The sequence below is a fragment of the Lissotriton helveticus genome, chromosome 7 (genome assembly GCF_964261635.1).
Source record: "Lissotriton helveticus chromosome 7, aLisHel1.1, whole genome shotgun sequence".
In the NCBI taxonomy this organism is placed as follows: domain Eukaryota; kingdom Metazoa; phylum Chordata; class Amphibia; order Caudata; family Salamandridae; genus Lissotriton; species Lissotriton helveticus.
Genome location: NC_136068.1, coordinates 197,287,295 through 197,300,653, shown reverse-complemented (window position 1 = coordinate 197,300,653; position 13,359 = coordinate 197,287,295). Strand labels below are relative to the sequence as shown.

The following is a 13,359-nucleotide window of genomic DNA, read 5'->3' as shown; positions in this document are numbered from 1 at the left end:
ACCCACTCCAGAAGGCCACTATACCAAAGATACATGCCGATCTGCGCTCCTTCCTGTGGTTGGGAAAGCAGCCACGGATAGCATTGCAGACACTCCAGCGCCACCAATATAGCGGAGGGATCTCGTTACCCAACATAGAAGCATATTACTGGGCGGAGCACTTAACCCCTATAAATGACTGGTTACATGCCCCGGCAGACCACCCGACTTATGCACTCGAAAGACACAAATTGTCACCCAAGTCTATACTGTACTACCTATACGGCGGGGGGTTATGTAAGTCGCTACTGCCGGCTACGAAACTTACACTGAGGGCCTGGTCCAAAGCCACAAAACGCATGGGCTGGGAGGGCAAAACCACTAGACAGACACCGCTGTGGCAATGCCAATGGTTGACCGAACTTTGTAAGTTGAGGGGTTTCCAGAGATGGGATGACATCGGTATTTCTACCATAGGTGATGTGGTCTCACGGGGAGAGCTGAAAACGTTTCAGGTACTACAGACAGAATTTGGTTTACACCACACACAGTTGTTTAAATACACGCAGCTCAAACACGCATGGAGGGCCCAGAACATCGAGCTTACAGAAATGCCAGAATATGCGCCTCTGGAAGGCAGACTCCTCCAGGAGCGGATATGTAGTCAGGCGGTATCCCTCACATATAAAACCCTCACTAACAACATGCTAGGTGACCTGACCAAATTAAGGGGCATATGGGAGGCGGAGCTGGGGGCGATGGAAGAACTGGATTGGGAGTTGGTCCTCATGCACCCCCGGGAAGTAGCAATAAAATCGAGGCTCCGCCTCATACAGCTGAATGTGCTTCATAGGACCTACTATGATAGAGAACGACTTCTTAAAATGGGGAAGATAGATGACCCGACATGCCTGCGTTGCCGCCAGCAACGGGGGGACTTCTTCCACACTATGTGGGCTTGTGCACACATACACCTATATTGGCAACACATTCTTACTGAACTGGGGGCGGTGTTGGGAACGGATCTGCCACTAGACCCTAAGTTAGCCCTCCTGGGCATGACGAATGACATTGATCTACCACGACCACAACTCATTTTCCTGGTGTTAGCGTTGGTGGTAGCTAAGAGAGACATTGCTAAACACTGGGGAGCCGCAGAGACACCTGACATCGAGGAATGGAGAAGGGGGATGGACCTCTACATGGCGGCCGAGAGGGTGACCTATAAAGCTAGGGGCTGCCCCAAAAAGTTCCGCAGAGTGTGGGCCAAATGGAGGCAATACCACGGGCTAGAGGGTGGAGCGCAAGAGGAGACCCCGAATGGAGCAGGGAGGGGTGAAACTGCAAGTTTGATTTGACTAATGTACGGCTGATGACACGGAGCCATGAACGTGGATACTGGGGGTTGTTGGGGCGTAGAGTTGGGGGATCGGGTATTGTGCTATACTGTCATGTGCTGGGGGTGGGGGGCTGGGGAAGTTCCGTACTGTCTTGCTAAAGTATTCGGACTGCCTTCTGAAATTGAAGATAGAAATGTGTGACAGGCCCGCTTCTATAGCACAGGCACAGGTGTGTGTTGTTAGTGTACAGTTGGGGGGGAGGGAGAGTTGGGGAGTGAAAAGTCAGAAACCAAAGCGGGTTAACAAGTGTACGGAAACTGGGAAACAAGCAGACAATTTCGTGTGTCGTGCCGATATACCTGATTTATTGTGAGAGTGACTTCTGATGAGACTTGCGAATTGCCGCCCGACCCCTGGGTTGCGGGCTGAAGGGCCGTGTGATAAATGTAACTTCGGAAAATGTTTTCCTGCAGGGGGAGTCCCTGGGCTCCACAATGTGCTGTACCGTTTTGTGTTTCTGCAATAAAATAAAAAAAAATATTTCAAAAAAAAAAAAAAAAGCCTGCAGAAAACTTTAACCCACTCATGCGGGAATTTGTACGATATGGAGGCCTCACAGGCATACAGGTCAATTGGACCAAATCTGTGATGATGCCCTTAACTGATGGTACAACTAGATGCGATACAGAATTCCCCATAGCCTGGACGGACGACAGCGTTAAGTATTTAGGTATCTGGTTCAGTAGATCAGTACAAGAAATATGGTTAGCAAATTACGGAAGAATGGTGGACTGGATGGAGGGTAAGGTGCAGAGATGGCAAAGTTTGCCTCTCTCCCTGACGGGGCGCATAGCTATATGTAAAATGGTAATCCTACCCAAATTGCTATATCTATTCGTGAATATCCCTATACCCCTTAATGTCCAATTTTTTAAACGGCTACGAACTGTGTTTTTGGAGCTAGTCTGGGCGGGACGTCAACCCAGAGTTTCATGGAAACTATTGACACTTCCCTTTAGCCAAGGCGGCCTTGCTGCCCCAGACTTCGAACTATATGCGTTCAGTGCTCAGGCGCAATATTTGTACTTTTGGCAGCATCCCATCTCATACCAACCGCATGTAGCAATTGATCTGGATATAGCTTCCCCAACTCCACTGAACACGACAGTTTACCACCCATACAAGAGATCCCCATCGGATATAAATACAGTTGAAGTGACGAGATGGGCCAGGTCGAAAATAACGCAAAGGGCGGGCATTGCAGAGCTCTGTGCACCGTCGATGCCACTGGGAGGTAATCCCCGGTTGGGTCCACTAACGGACAAAGCAGTGACAGAGCGAGCGCGCAACCATGGCTTAAAAATAGCAAGGGATTTATACCCTTCCGACGAATTTCTGACGCTGCAACAGATGTGCGCAGCGGAGGAGCCTACGGCCTCAGAAATGTTGCTCTACTATCAGTTGAGAGCCGCATGCAAAGCTCGATACACAGAGTTCCCGAAGGCACCTTCCCCATTGCCGGCTCTGGAAGACATATTATCCAACAGCTCTCCTCGTAAACCGATCACCCGTATTTATAGTAACACGCAGGAACATTCACCAATACTTATGAGTACGTCCAGGACTGAGTGGGAAAGGGAATCAGGCACGATAATTAGTGAAAAGCAGTGGGCCTTTTGCTGCTCGCAGCTTGAGAACTTATCTCCTAATTACAGGCTGAGGCTCATACACTTCAACTATTTGCACAGAACATACCGCACGCCTAAACAGCTTTACAGAATGGGCCTTCAGGCTGATGTGAATTGTTGGAGATGTGGAGACGCCGAGGCAAACTTCTTCCATCTGACTTGGGAGTGTAGGCATGTGGCGCTCTACTGGGAGGAAATCTTAGGACACATAGGACGGATTATTACTGGACTTGAGCCCGAACCCATTATTGGCACTGTTGGGTTTTGTGCTGGAGGTCCCACGTGGGTCGCGTAAATTAACCGCCTTACTGCTGCTGCTGGCTAAACGCCAGATAGCATTACAATGGAAAAAGACTGCTCCTCCTACAGTGGCGGGGTGGCTACAGTCGGTAACATATTGCAGAGACCAACTGACTAATTATTGGGAACTTATGCCAAGCGGATCACGGCCTTTAGATATTTGGGAGCCATTTGCATCGCGGTTGGGGTGGGGCGGCGCGGAACTGTGAGCATGCTCGATTGTATAGGGATGCTTGGTGGTGAGGTGGGGTGTGTACTGTGTGCAATAGAGTTACGAATCTGGTGTGAATGATCGGGATGGGTGTCTGATAGCAGGGTAAGGATTATTGGGCGTTTCGGGCAGGTGGGATCGGTTGCAGCGAGAGCTAGGTGCCTTGCCTCGACATTGAAGTGCTTCCAACTGGGTGAATTGCAGGCAGGTTTAGGTGTGAGATTGACTATCATGAATAGTGACCGTTCATAGCTTAGCCTAATCAATATTGATACACGTTTTCACATAAATAGTAGATACTGTATGGTATAACTTCAGATCTGCCACCGGACCGTGTAAATGGCTGTGTTAACGCAACTAATATGCTTTGAACTTTCATGCTGCCGGCCTTTGGGTTGTAGGCTTCAAAAGCTGTGTAAATTGTGATTATGGCAATAAAGGTTTTTAAAAATTTTAAAAAAATAAAAAAATCATAAGCTGCATTATATTTTTGGATATGTGAAGTGGGGGTTTACATCCTATAACTTGCCTCATACGAGTACTTCATTCTGTCTCTTTTTCAATTTGTATTTTTTTTATTTTTGTTGTAGATATCAGCAGATCCTGCATTATCTAATTGATAGAGTAAATTATGGTAATGAAGATAATTTCACTGTACGCTACATATCATTATGCATTTGAAATCCATGTATCGATCCTATTGGTTGCCCAATGTTTATTTTCCCTGATCTTTGTTTAATGTATACTTTAATTTTTAACAATGATTTTATGCCTCACTTCTAGTGATTTGTTCCTCATAGGTCCCCTTATTTTTCTTCACGCTGTATTCTTTGTGCTACTTTCCTTTCATCTGTAAATTTGTGGCTATGCACTACACCCTACCCTTCCTTACTCGTTTCCTTCATTGTGGTTGTCCATCATGGTGCTAATCCCCAACCTTCATTTGCTTTCCTGATACGCCTATTAGCTCTTCCTTGTGTATTAGCTAGACGCCGGGTTGGTTCAATATCGTGCACGTAGAGTAATTGCACCTCCTCTGCGCTTCTGAGTTTCCGAAGGGCTCCTCCACATCATGCTACTGCGCGTTTTGCATTGTAAGCCAGTTCTGCTTTCACCTGTAACGTCCGTAGCACCATTTATCCGCTTGAATTCCCTTTTCCTTATGTCGCCTTCAGACCCATCATTGGCTTTTTCCGCATCGGGGCTCCGATACAGGGATCCTTGATTGTAGGCGGCTGGTTATTCCTTCTCCCGCGATTTTCATAATTTGCAGTAAGTCGATTTGCACCCCCACCCTGTTGGCGACATTGGCCACATTTTAGTCACATCACACTTGTGACCCTTTTCAGTCTTCCTTAGGTTGCTACTTTATTCTGAGCGGTATCAGGCTCATGCCTATGGAGCTTCGGCCTCAATATTCATACTTACTCAGTATTCTTCAAGGGAAGTTACCCTGGAAGGCTCCACAGGTCAGTTTTCCTGCATTAACTATTCGATTCACTTGTCGCTCACTGCCTCTTAAGTTTCTATGTGTGCAATTAAAATCACACTCTGCTGGTCCTTATCTCGAGGGGCATATTGGCACCCAGATTTCTGACGCCTCACGCACATCTTGAATGTATATGCACTTCACACTGGTGCCTTGTTCCATCGGCCCTATTCGGTACTAATTTAACCTTTCTAATTTTTCCCTTTTTTCTTCTCTCCTTTTTCCCGAATTTGTTTTTACTTTTGGGTTTTTTTCCAGCCCCTTCTTCCATTTTTCTCCCCTCTACCCCACTTCCTCCCTTTTTCCTACTTGTGCAGGCTTCCTCTCAGGCAACACTTCTGTGTCCTATTGATGATCCCCCAATTTTAGTTAGGATCGAAACGTCGTCGACTTGTACATCTTGACTCTAAACTGGCTCGTTTGAATTTATGTGGAGCAAAAGATGTCTTTTTTACTGTGACTGTTTCCAATATGTATATTGTTGAAGTCACTATGTGCATAAATGCCTGAGGTGTGGAAATCTGTTGACTTCCAACCTTTTACCCACATCATTTTGTATTTGCTTTGTGTTTTTTGATGATTTTGTAAATAATAAATGCACTGTCTCTCCATTAGGAGAATATCAACACAGGTCTTAATGCAGTTCTGTGTACCATTATCCTTACGTTTTTTTTTGTAGGGACTTATGTCTCTTATAATGTGATGTCACTTCTGTACATTAAAAAATCTGACTTAGCCTTGGAACTTTTTAAAGATATCTGAGCCATGGCAAGCTCTTTGGGCCTTACAGCATCAGTTTGCTAGTCGCTCAGCCACATTCAATCTTTTCAGGGATATGACTGGAGCTTGGATCATTAGCAGCCCCACGGCCCACGGTCCTTACCACAGGCCTTCCAGCCCTTTCAAGGTTGGGCTATGGCCCCAACAGACAACTATCAGTGCATCAAGGGCAGAGTTCCTCCCAATCCCCAGCCCTTCCGGCAACAACTTCAAAACTTCTTTTTGGCACACATTACCCGGTAGAATACAGTGTCCATTAAATCCTTCATGTGAGGCAGAGCAGCACATCGGACAGGTGGGTCCTACAAATTGTACAATGGGGATACATCCTGCCTGGATAGTGGTGTTGGACCTGCATAATGCCTCATTTCATATTCCTGAACAGGCCACAGGTGCTAGCTGTGGTTGAAGATGGGCCATGAGTACTTTCATGCTCGCTTTCGGCCTCACCAGTGCCCCTCAGATCATCACAAAAGGGATTGTGGTGGTTGCTACCCATCGTTTAAGGTACCAGTCTTCTACCTCTATGATAGGCTGTTGCAGGTGGGACCCACCAGGCAGTCGCAGACCACCTCCAGATGACAGGAAATCTCCTAATATCATTGAGGTTCTCACATCTGACTTTTCTGCAGTAGCTTCCCTTACGTGCCTTACCTCCAGATGAATAAGTCCAGGACATTCGAGATAAAGGCTTTGAGGCTTCTTGATCTACTGCCCTCCTGCATCCTGTTCACTGACCATGCCAGGTGGCACATGCAAGCTCTACAATGGGATCTCAAGTCTCAGTAGGCCCAGCACCAGGGGAACCTGTTAAGATTCCATCCAGCTTTCAGAGGAGACTACAGACATCTGCAGGGGTGGCTGCTCAACCGCAATTGGCCCGGAGGCAAATATCTATCCCTAGCCCACCCAGAACTACCGGTGGAGACGGGCATGTCAGTTTGGGAAATGGGCAGGCCATCTGAGGTAGGTGGAGTTCAAACAACTCTAGTCTCCAGTGAAGACCCGCCTCCACATCAATTTGCTGGAGTTGAGGGCAATTCTCCTGTCGTTGATGGCCTTTCTGCTAACCATCAAAGAGAGGCTGGTGCAAGTTCTCATGGGCAATACCCGTCTATGGGATACTGAAACAAGGAGGGTGAGGTGTTTAGACATGTTAAGCTAGTAGCTCTAGACACAAAAGCTGGCTCTTTTTTTGAGATGCCATTGCATATTTTTTGTCCCAATCTGGCCTCGCTTTTACCCATAGCTTGATGCTAGTATTCAGAGGGGAAAAAAAAATCACCGAAGCACTTATAGACTTTTCTACATATGCAAATGAGAGAGAAATGTGCATGAGCACATTCAACTTTTTTTTCTCTCCAAGCAAAGTATACCTTTGCCTGCACTTTTGCCATATATGAGGGGTGTTCTTTCACGATCTCACTTGCAAAAACACTTCTGCATGTGACAGGAGCTATTCAGCATGTATTTCTAGGGTGTCAAACCACCTCTAAGAGTTATATTGATACCCGCAAATGTAAGAGTTGAAGGGTGTTCACTACTTTTTCAGCTAGGACCACCCAGTAATGCTATCAAACCTGTCCAATACAATAATACTGGCAGAATTTCCACATCTGCACATCCGAATTGTTAGGGTAAAATTCTGCCAGTCCCGAATATGTGAATCAGTGCGGAGAATGCCCTCATTTTTTTGTGCACATAAGTTGTGCTTGGGTACACACAAAGGTTTTGAGATTTTTGCCCAGTATGCCAAGTTGAACAACATGAGGAAGACACAGTGGAGAGATCTTTTCTGCAAAGGTGTTGAAAATCAGTGCTGAGCGAACCTACGCAAAGGTGGCATTTTGTCGATTCAAACACGTATGACTCCAGCTATCCCAGGAAGCTGCAATATGTTTAAAATGGGTTCCATGGCTGACAAAAGTGCACACTAGTGTACAAGCAATTTAGTACCTGAAACGTGTGGAATATATGACAGGACAGAAAGCAGCATTGAAGGTACGAAAACATACCACATATCCCTGTGAGAGAATTGTGGGTACAATTTAGGATTAATGTACATTTTAGTCAGTGCCTGTAGTCTCGCCCTGTGAATATCTTTTAAACTTTTCATGATGAAGAGAAGCTCGGAAATGTCTAACAAGATCAGATTCAGGATCACATTTTGTCTTCTGGGATTTCCTGCAGACCTAATTAAAAACACACACTATCATACTTTTAGCAAGGTTGTGTGACCATTCAAACTAGTCCAAGTGAGCCACTATATTACAAAAAATAAAGGAAGAAAATGAATTAACATTTCTGACTCCAATCTTCAGACATGTGTTTAGCGATGTACTTGTGATAAATATGGCAACTTATAGCTCTTTTTAAAAATGATGATTGAGCAGTTTTGAACTCACCTGTACCAATTGGTAAGGGTCATCATGATATATAGTGATGCGAGAAACAGCATAAAGTGGAAGAAAGAATAACTGTACTGGACAGCATCTTTTTCATTGTCCACCGCACGGCGCACACCTCCATCTTCCCCATCTCCACTGGCGCCTCCAGCACCATCATCCAGTATGACAGCGTCACTGGCAGATAAAGTTAACTTATTCACCTGACTGTTATTTGAAGAGCGGATACTACATTGGGAAAATAATAGAATATTAACATTTTAGTTGCAATGCTAAAATCAAAATATAAAATATAAAAGTAAGATTTGGAAACAATTGTGAATACAGGCTAAAAATGTCAGTATTCGTTTTGTAAATGTATATTCCTACTAAATCAGATCTACTGCCTTTGCAGCAGTGCCCGTCGACACAGACCTTGCAACGTTCATACATGTACTTCACTTATCCTACATGGTCAGAGAAGTGAGATTTAGCCTTAATGAATCAAACATAATCATCCCATCATATCCACTGGACACCTCCTCTAAATCCACCTCCCTAACTATAACTGCTCATTTTCAAAGGGCACTTTCAGACATTCTATTGCAAACAGGCCACATTGGTGTATTCTATGATAATCTATAATCCACCCTGGATCTGCTTCCCCCCAATACTCTACTCATATTAGTGGAGCTAAACCTTAACCTAAAACACAACCAGCAATACATAAACATTGCCCAACTTCTCTCCACTCAGTCACTTATCAAAACTCCTTTGATCTAATGTGGATCTTTAATATGATATTCATGCCCCTCCATCCTCTGAACAGGCTACAGTACACATTTGCCAATGTTCCCAATAAACTAGACCTGCAACAAATACGGCTATCACCATACATATGATAAACCCCATTTCAGATGACCTTAACCAGGTCCATCACAACCTAGTCTCACAACTCAATTTTACTTCCTAACCTAACCTCACACCTTAATTTAACTTCCTTTGACACTTCTAATAACATGGCATCAAGTATTAGACTGCACTTACCCTCACGTTCATGCCAAGAGACCTCCTTTATATATTCGTAATCTTAAGACAAAACCTTGCATTCACCTCTACAATTGAAGAAATACCCAAATACCAAAACACTTAAATAACAAGATAGCCATCTCCAAATTCACATTGGCTTTTGTCTACACTGAACAAACTTGCCATTTTTTTCATCAAGTGATCACATTTCAAATGCTTGTCACACCCTGCTTTCACACTTCATCGAACGCTCCCTTTAAAAGCCATCACTTTGTTGTTTTTCATACCTATTAATATTGCCTACTTTAGATTGAAAATCACGATCGTGAGAAACCCTCTTCACACAGCTCTCGGCCTACCTCTACCACACAACTCTTAGACTTCTTACTCATCCTGTGCAACTCCCTGTTTTAAACTACTGCAGAATTGTTCACTTTAGTTACTGACCACCACTCCATCTTTTACAATTACAGACTCTAATAATCCCCAAATAAATAAACTACCTCACCTCTGGAATTCTCTATTGCCTGGCTTTTCTATTTCATTAGTCCATTACCCTTAGCCTTTATCCATGAAACTTCTATTCCACTGTAGCTTCTAATAAAGGAACTCTCTGCCGAGCCCCTCTAACCTCTTTTATTAGTGTCCAGGACCTAAATTTCATTTTGTCTTTAAAATCTTTTGACTAACCAACCCTTTCTATTCCACCTTCTGGGCATTTATTCTATTGAGACAGCACTTTGCCAAGTGTGCAACATTATTACTTGGGTCTATCCTTTATTTTCCTACTACCAGGCCTCTTAGCAGCATCTGCAGCGGTTGACCACCTAACTGCACTGCCGACAGGACACTGAAATAGTTTTCCTCCTACCTAGCAATTATTGCTTTTCAATGTCCTGGTTCTCTTCTCATTCTCCTCGAACTTCCATTCCTGTTAATACCACCCACTGCTCAGTTCTCATTATCATTTTTTCACTCCCTGTACTCTTTGTCTAATCATTCCTTATTCAGCTTCTCCTATCACCTCCATGCTGACGTCACCCAGATGGTCTTACTAGACTCATTCGGCATTTGTACATTATACCCTGTTGTAGAAATAGTGGCGTGCTTTTCACACTCACCAATAATCTGGAAAAGGTCATTTCTGCCACACCTGCCATATAAGAGTGGATGAATAGCTGCAGAATCCAACCCCTCTCTCAACATTCTCTCAGGCAATGCAAGGTTCTAGTACCCAGCAAATCGATTATTGTAAAAGTCTTCTTGTTGGCCTCCCCTGATATGCAATTGCACCCAGAGACAATGTTACCTACTTTATCTTGTGCTCCACTGTCAATCCAATCAACACAAAAACCTTCATCCATATTTCAACAACAGCATGGATGGCATTCTCTGCCACATGCAGAGCAATCTATAAATTGCTAGCAGAATTCTTCAAGTGCTTGTAAGGAATAGGTCCTCCAGACCTCACACACATGATCTCTTGGTACAGTTAACTTTCAATCTGCAGATCAAAATCTACTATCACCACCATAACCACTCTAACCCTCACTCAATTGGCAATGGAAATGGCTTCCTGGCCAATGCTGAAGAATTACATGTCCTTCTTCTCCTCTTCCCAGTGAAAACCTTCCAATTGGAACATCTTAAGAGGACAAGCTACAAGGCCGAACAGCCATCATCTGGTCCTGGACCATTACAAATTAAACATCAGTGGTGATAACATGTAACTTTTTCAAAATATGTAACAAATTGCGCTTTTGTAATTTGTGTGTGTTTTTTCAGTGGTATTTCAACCATACCTAGCCTTGCGCAAAGTCTGCATAATCCAAATAACATTCCTCAATTTAGTAGCTGACTGCAGCGCGAGCGCTTAGCGCGCTGTGTGAAAGATTGTTTTTAAACCTTACTTTTGCTTTATTCTGGTCATCTTGACCCTGGTTTTAAAGCGCCCCTCACTTGCACTTTAATCTGTTCCCCCCACCGCCGTTTGGGCGGGTCTGGGCCTGGGGTGGGTGCCTTCATTGATCCTGGTCGCCATCTTGGAGTGGGGTCATTGGGTTGAGGCATTGCGATCTGCCTGCGCTTTACTGCGCATGCGCGGACTTGGAACACCTTCTTAAGGCGAGTCCCTGCTAACCGCGCCCCCTGACAAGGTAGCTGACTGCAGCGCGAGCGCTTAGCGCGCTGTGTGAAAGATTGTTTTTAAACCTTACTTTTGCTTTATTCTGGTCATCTTGACCCTGGTTTTAAAGCGCCCCTCACTTGCACTTTAATCTGTTCCCCCCACCGCCGTTTGGGCGGGTCTGGGCCTGGGGTGGGCGCCTTCATTGATCCTGGTCGCCATCTTGGAGTGGGGTCATTGGGTTGAGGCATTGCGATCTGCCTGCGCTTTACTGCGCATGCGCGGACTTGGAACACCTTCTTAAGGCGAGTCCCTGCTAAACGCGCCCCCTGACAAGGTAGCTGACTGCAGCGCGAGCGCTTAGCGCGCTGTGTGAAAGATTGTTTTTAAACCTTACTTTTGCTTTATTCTGGTCATCTTGACCCTGGTTTTAAAGCGCCCCTCACTTGCACTTTAATCTGTTCCCCCCACCGCCGTTTGGGCGGGTCTGGGCCTGGGGTGGGTGCCTTCATTGATCCTGGTCGCCATCTTGGAGTGGGGTCATTGGGTTGAGGCATTGCGATCTGCCTGCGCTTTACTGCGCATGCGCGGACTTGGAACACCTTCTTAAGGCGAGTCCCTGCTAACCGCGCCCCCTGACAAGGTAGCTGACTGCAGCGCGAGCGCTTAGCGCGCTGTGTGAAAGATTGTTTTTAAACCTTACTTTTGCTTTATTCTGGTCATCTTGACCCTGGTTTTAAAGCGCCCCTCACTTGCACTTTAATCTGTTCCCCCCACCGCCGTTTGGGCGGGTCTGGGCCTGGGGTGGGTGCCTTCATTGATCCTGGTCGCCATCTTGGAGTGGGGTCATTGGGTTGAGGCATTGCGATCTGCCTGCGCTTTACTGCGCATGCGCGGACTTGGAACACCTTCTTAAAGCTCCTCCCCTAGCGCAGCGGGATCGCGCAGCGGGCGTGTCCTCGCGTGGCCAGAGTCGTGCCAGAGTCCTGCCCGTCTGCGCCCGTCCGCGCTAAGGACGCGCTGGACGTCGCGGTACTCTGGTTAAGGACTATCATTCCTTCCTGGGTCCACCATGCTGACGTACTCGCGTGATTGCCTGTTTTCCATCGGTCAGGTAAGCCGCTGTTGTAACCTTCCACTGGTACACCCATTGCGTGGCCCTTATCATTGCCCTTGTAATGGGTGGGCTCTTGACTCTCCGTGTCCTCTCCCAAGGACTATTTCCTCGGAGACCCGCCGTACTATAGACATTCCCACTACTCTGAAGATCTTGAATTTAAACGTCAGGTCCGCGCTGAAACACTATCAGCACATCTATGACCTTATCGAGGAGGAAGCTCCAGACGTATTTGCCATTACGGAGACATGGCTACAGGACGCTGATACCGCTATTACCAATCTAGCTTGCCCACCCGGCTATTCTATGTACACCTTGAATAGGTTGTCTAGGGGTGGGGGTATCGCGCTAGTGGTAAAATCTATCTACCCTTGCGTCTGGAGTGCCCTAAACATCTCCGGATGTGAAAGTGCCATGTTCAAGGTCTCTGTCAGCCCTGAGTTCACCCTGTCCGGGATGGTCGTTTATCGCCCACCCGGCAGCGAAGTGGCGTTCAGAAAGGCTTTCCCTGATATTGTCGGCCCTTTGGTCGCCGACTGTGCCAACTTTTCTATCATGGGTGATTTAAATCTGCATTTCGACACCCTCTCTGGCTTGACAGTGCGTTCCATCTTTTCTGACCTGGAGGCCTTTCAACTTCCCCAGATGGTTTCCCAGCCTACCCATCGGGGTGGGCATATTTTGGATCCCCTGTTTACCAATCTGTTGGGGATTCAAGTTACCTCTGTTTCTCCGGTGGAATGGACAGACCACTTCTTGGTGTCCATCCTCTGCCCTGTTTCGGCCACTCCTTCCATCTCTACGGCTAGACGGGTTCAGAAGAGGGCTTGGAAAAAGCTTAGGTTAGAGGACTTTCATCGTCTTCTACTAGAGGAGCCGCTGGGCCCTTTGACGGATGTGGAAAGGGGGTATGACCT

At 46.0% G+C, this 13,359-nt stretch overlaps 1 protein-coding gene across 1 annotated transcript in view; it reads right to left on the bottom strand.

Annotated features, from left to right (window-relative positions):
- SERINC3 (serine incorporator 3) overlaps positions 1–13,359 on the bottom strand; it is a 118,869-nt gene that overhangs the window by 17,027 nt on the left and 88,483 nt on the right. Inside the window, exon 9 of the mRNA XM_078651938.1 lies at positions 8,193–8,420. Coding sequence (XP_078508064.1) covers positions 8,193–8,420 — 228 coding nt within the window. The remainder of the gene's footprint in view (positions 1–8,192; positions 8,421–13,359) is intronic.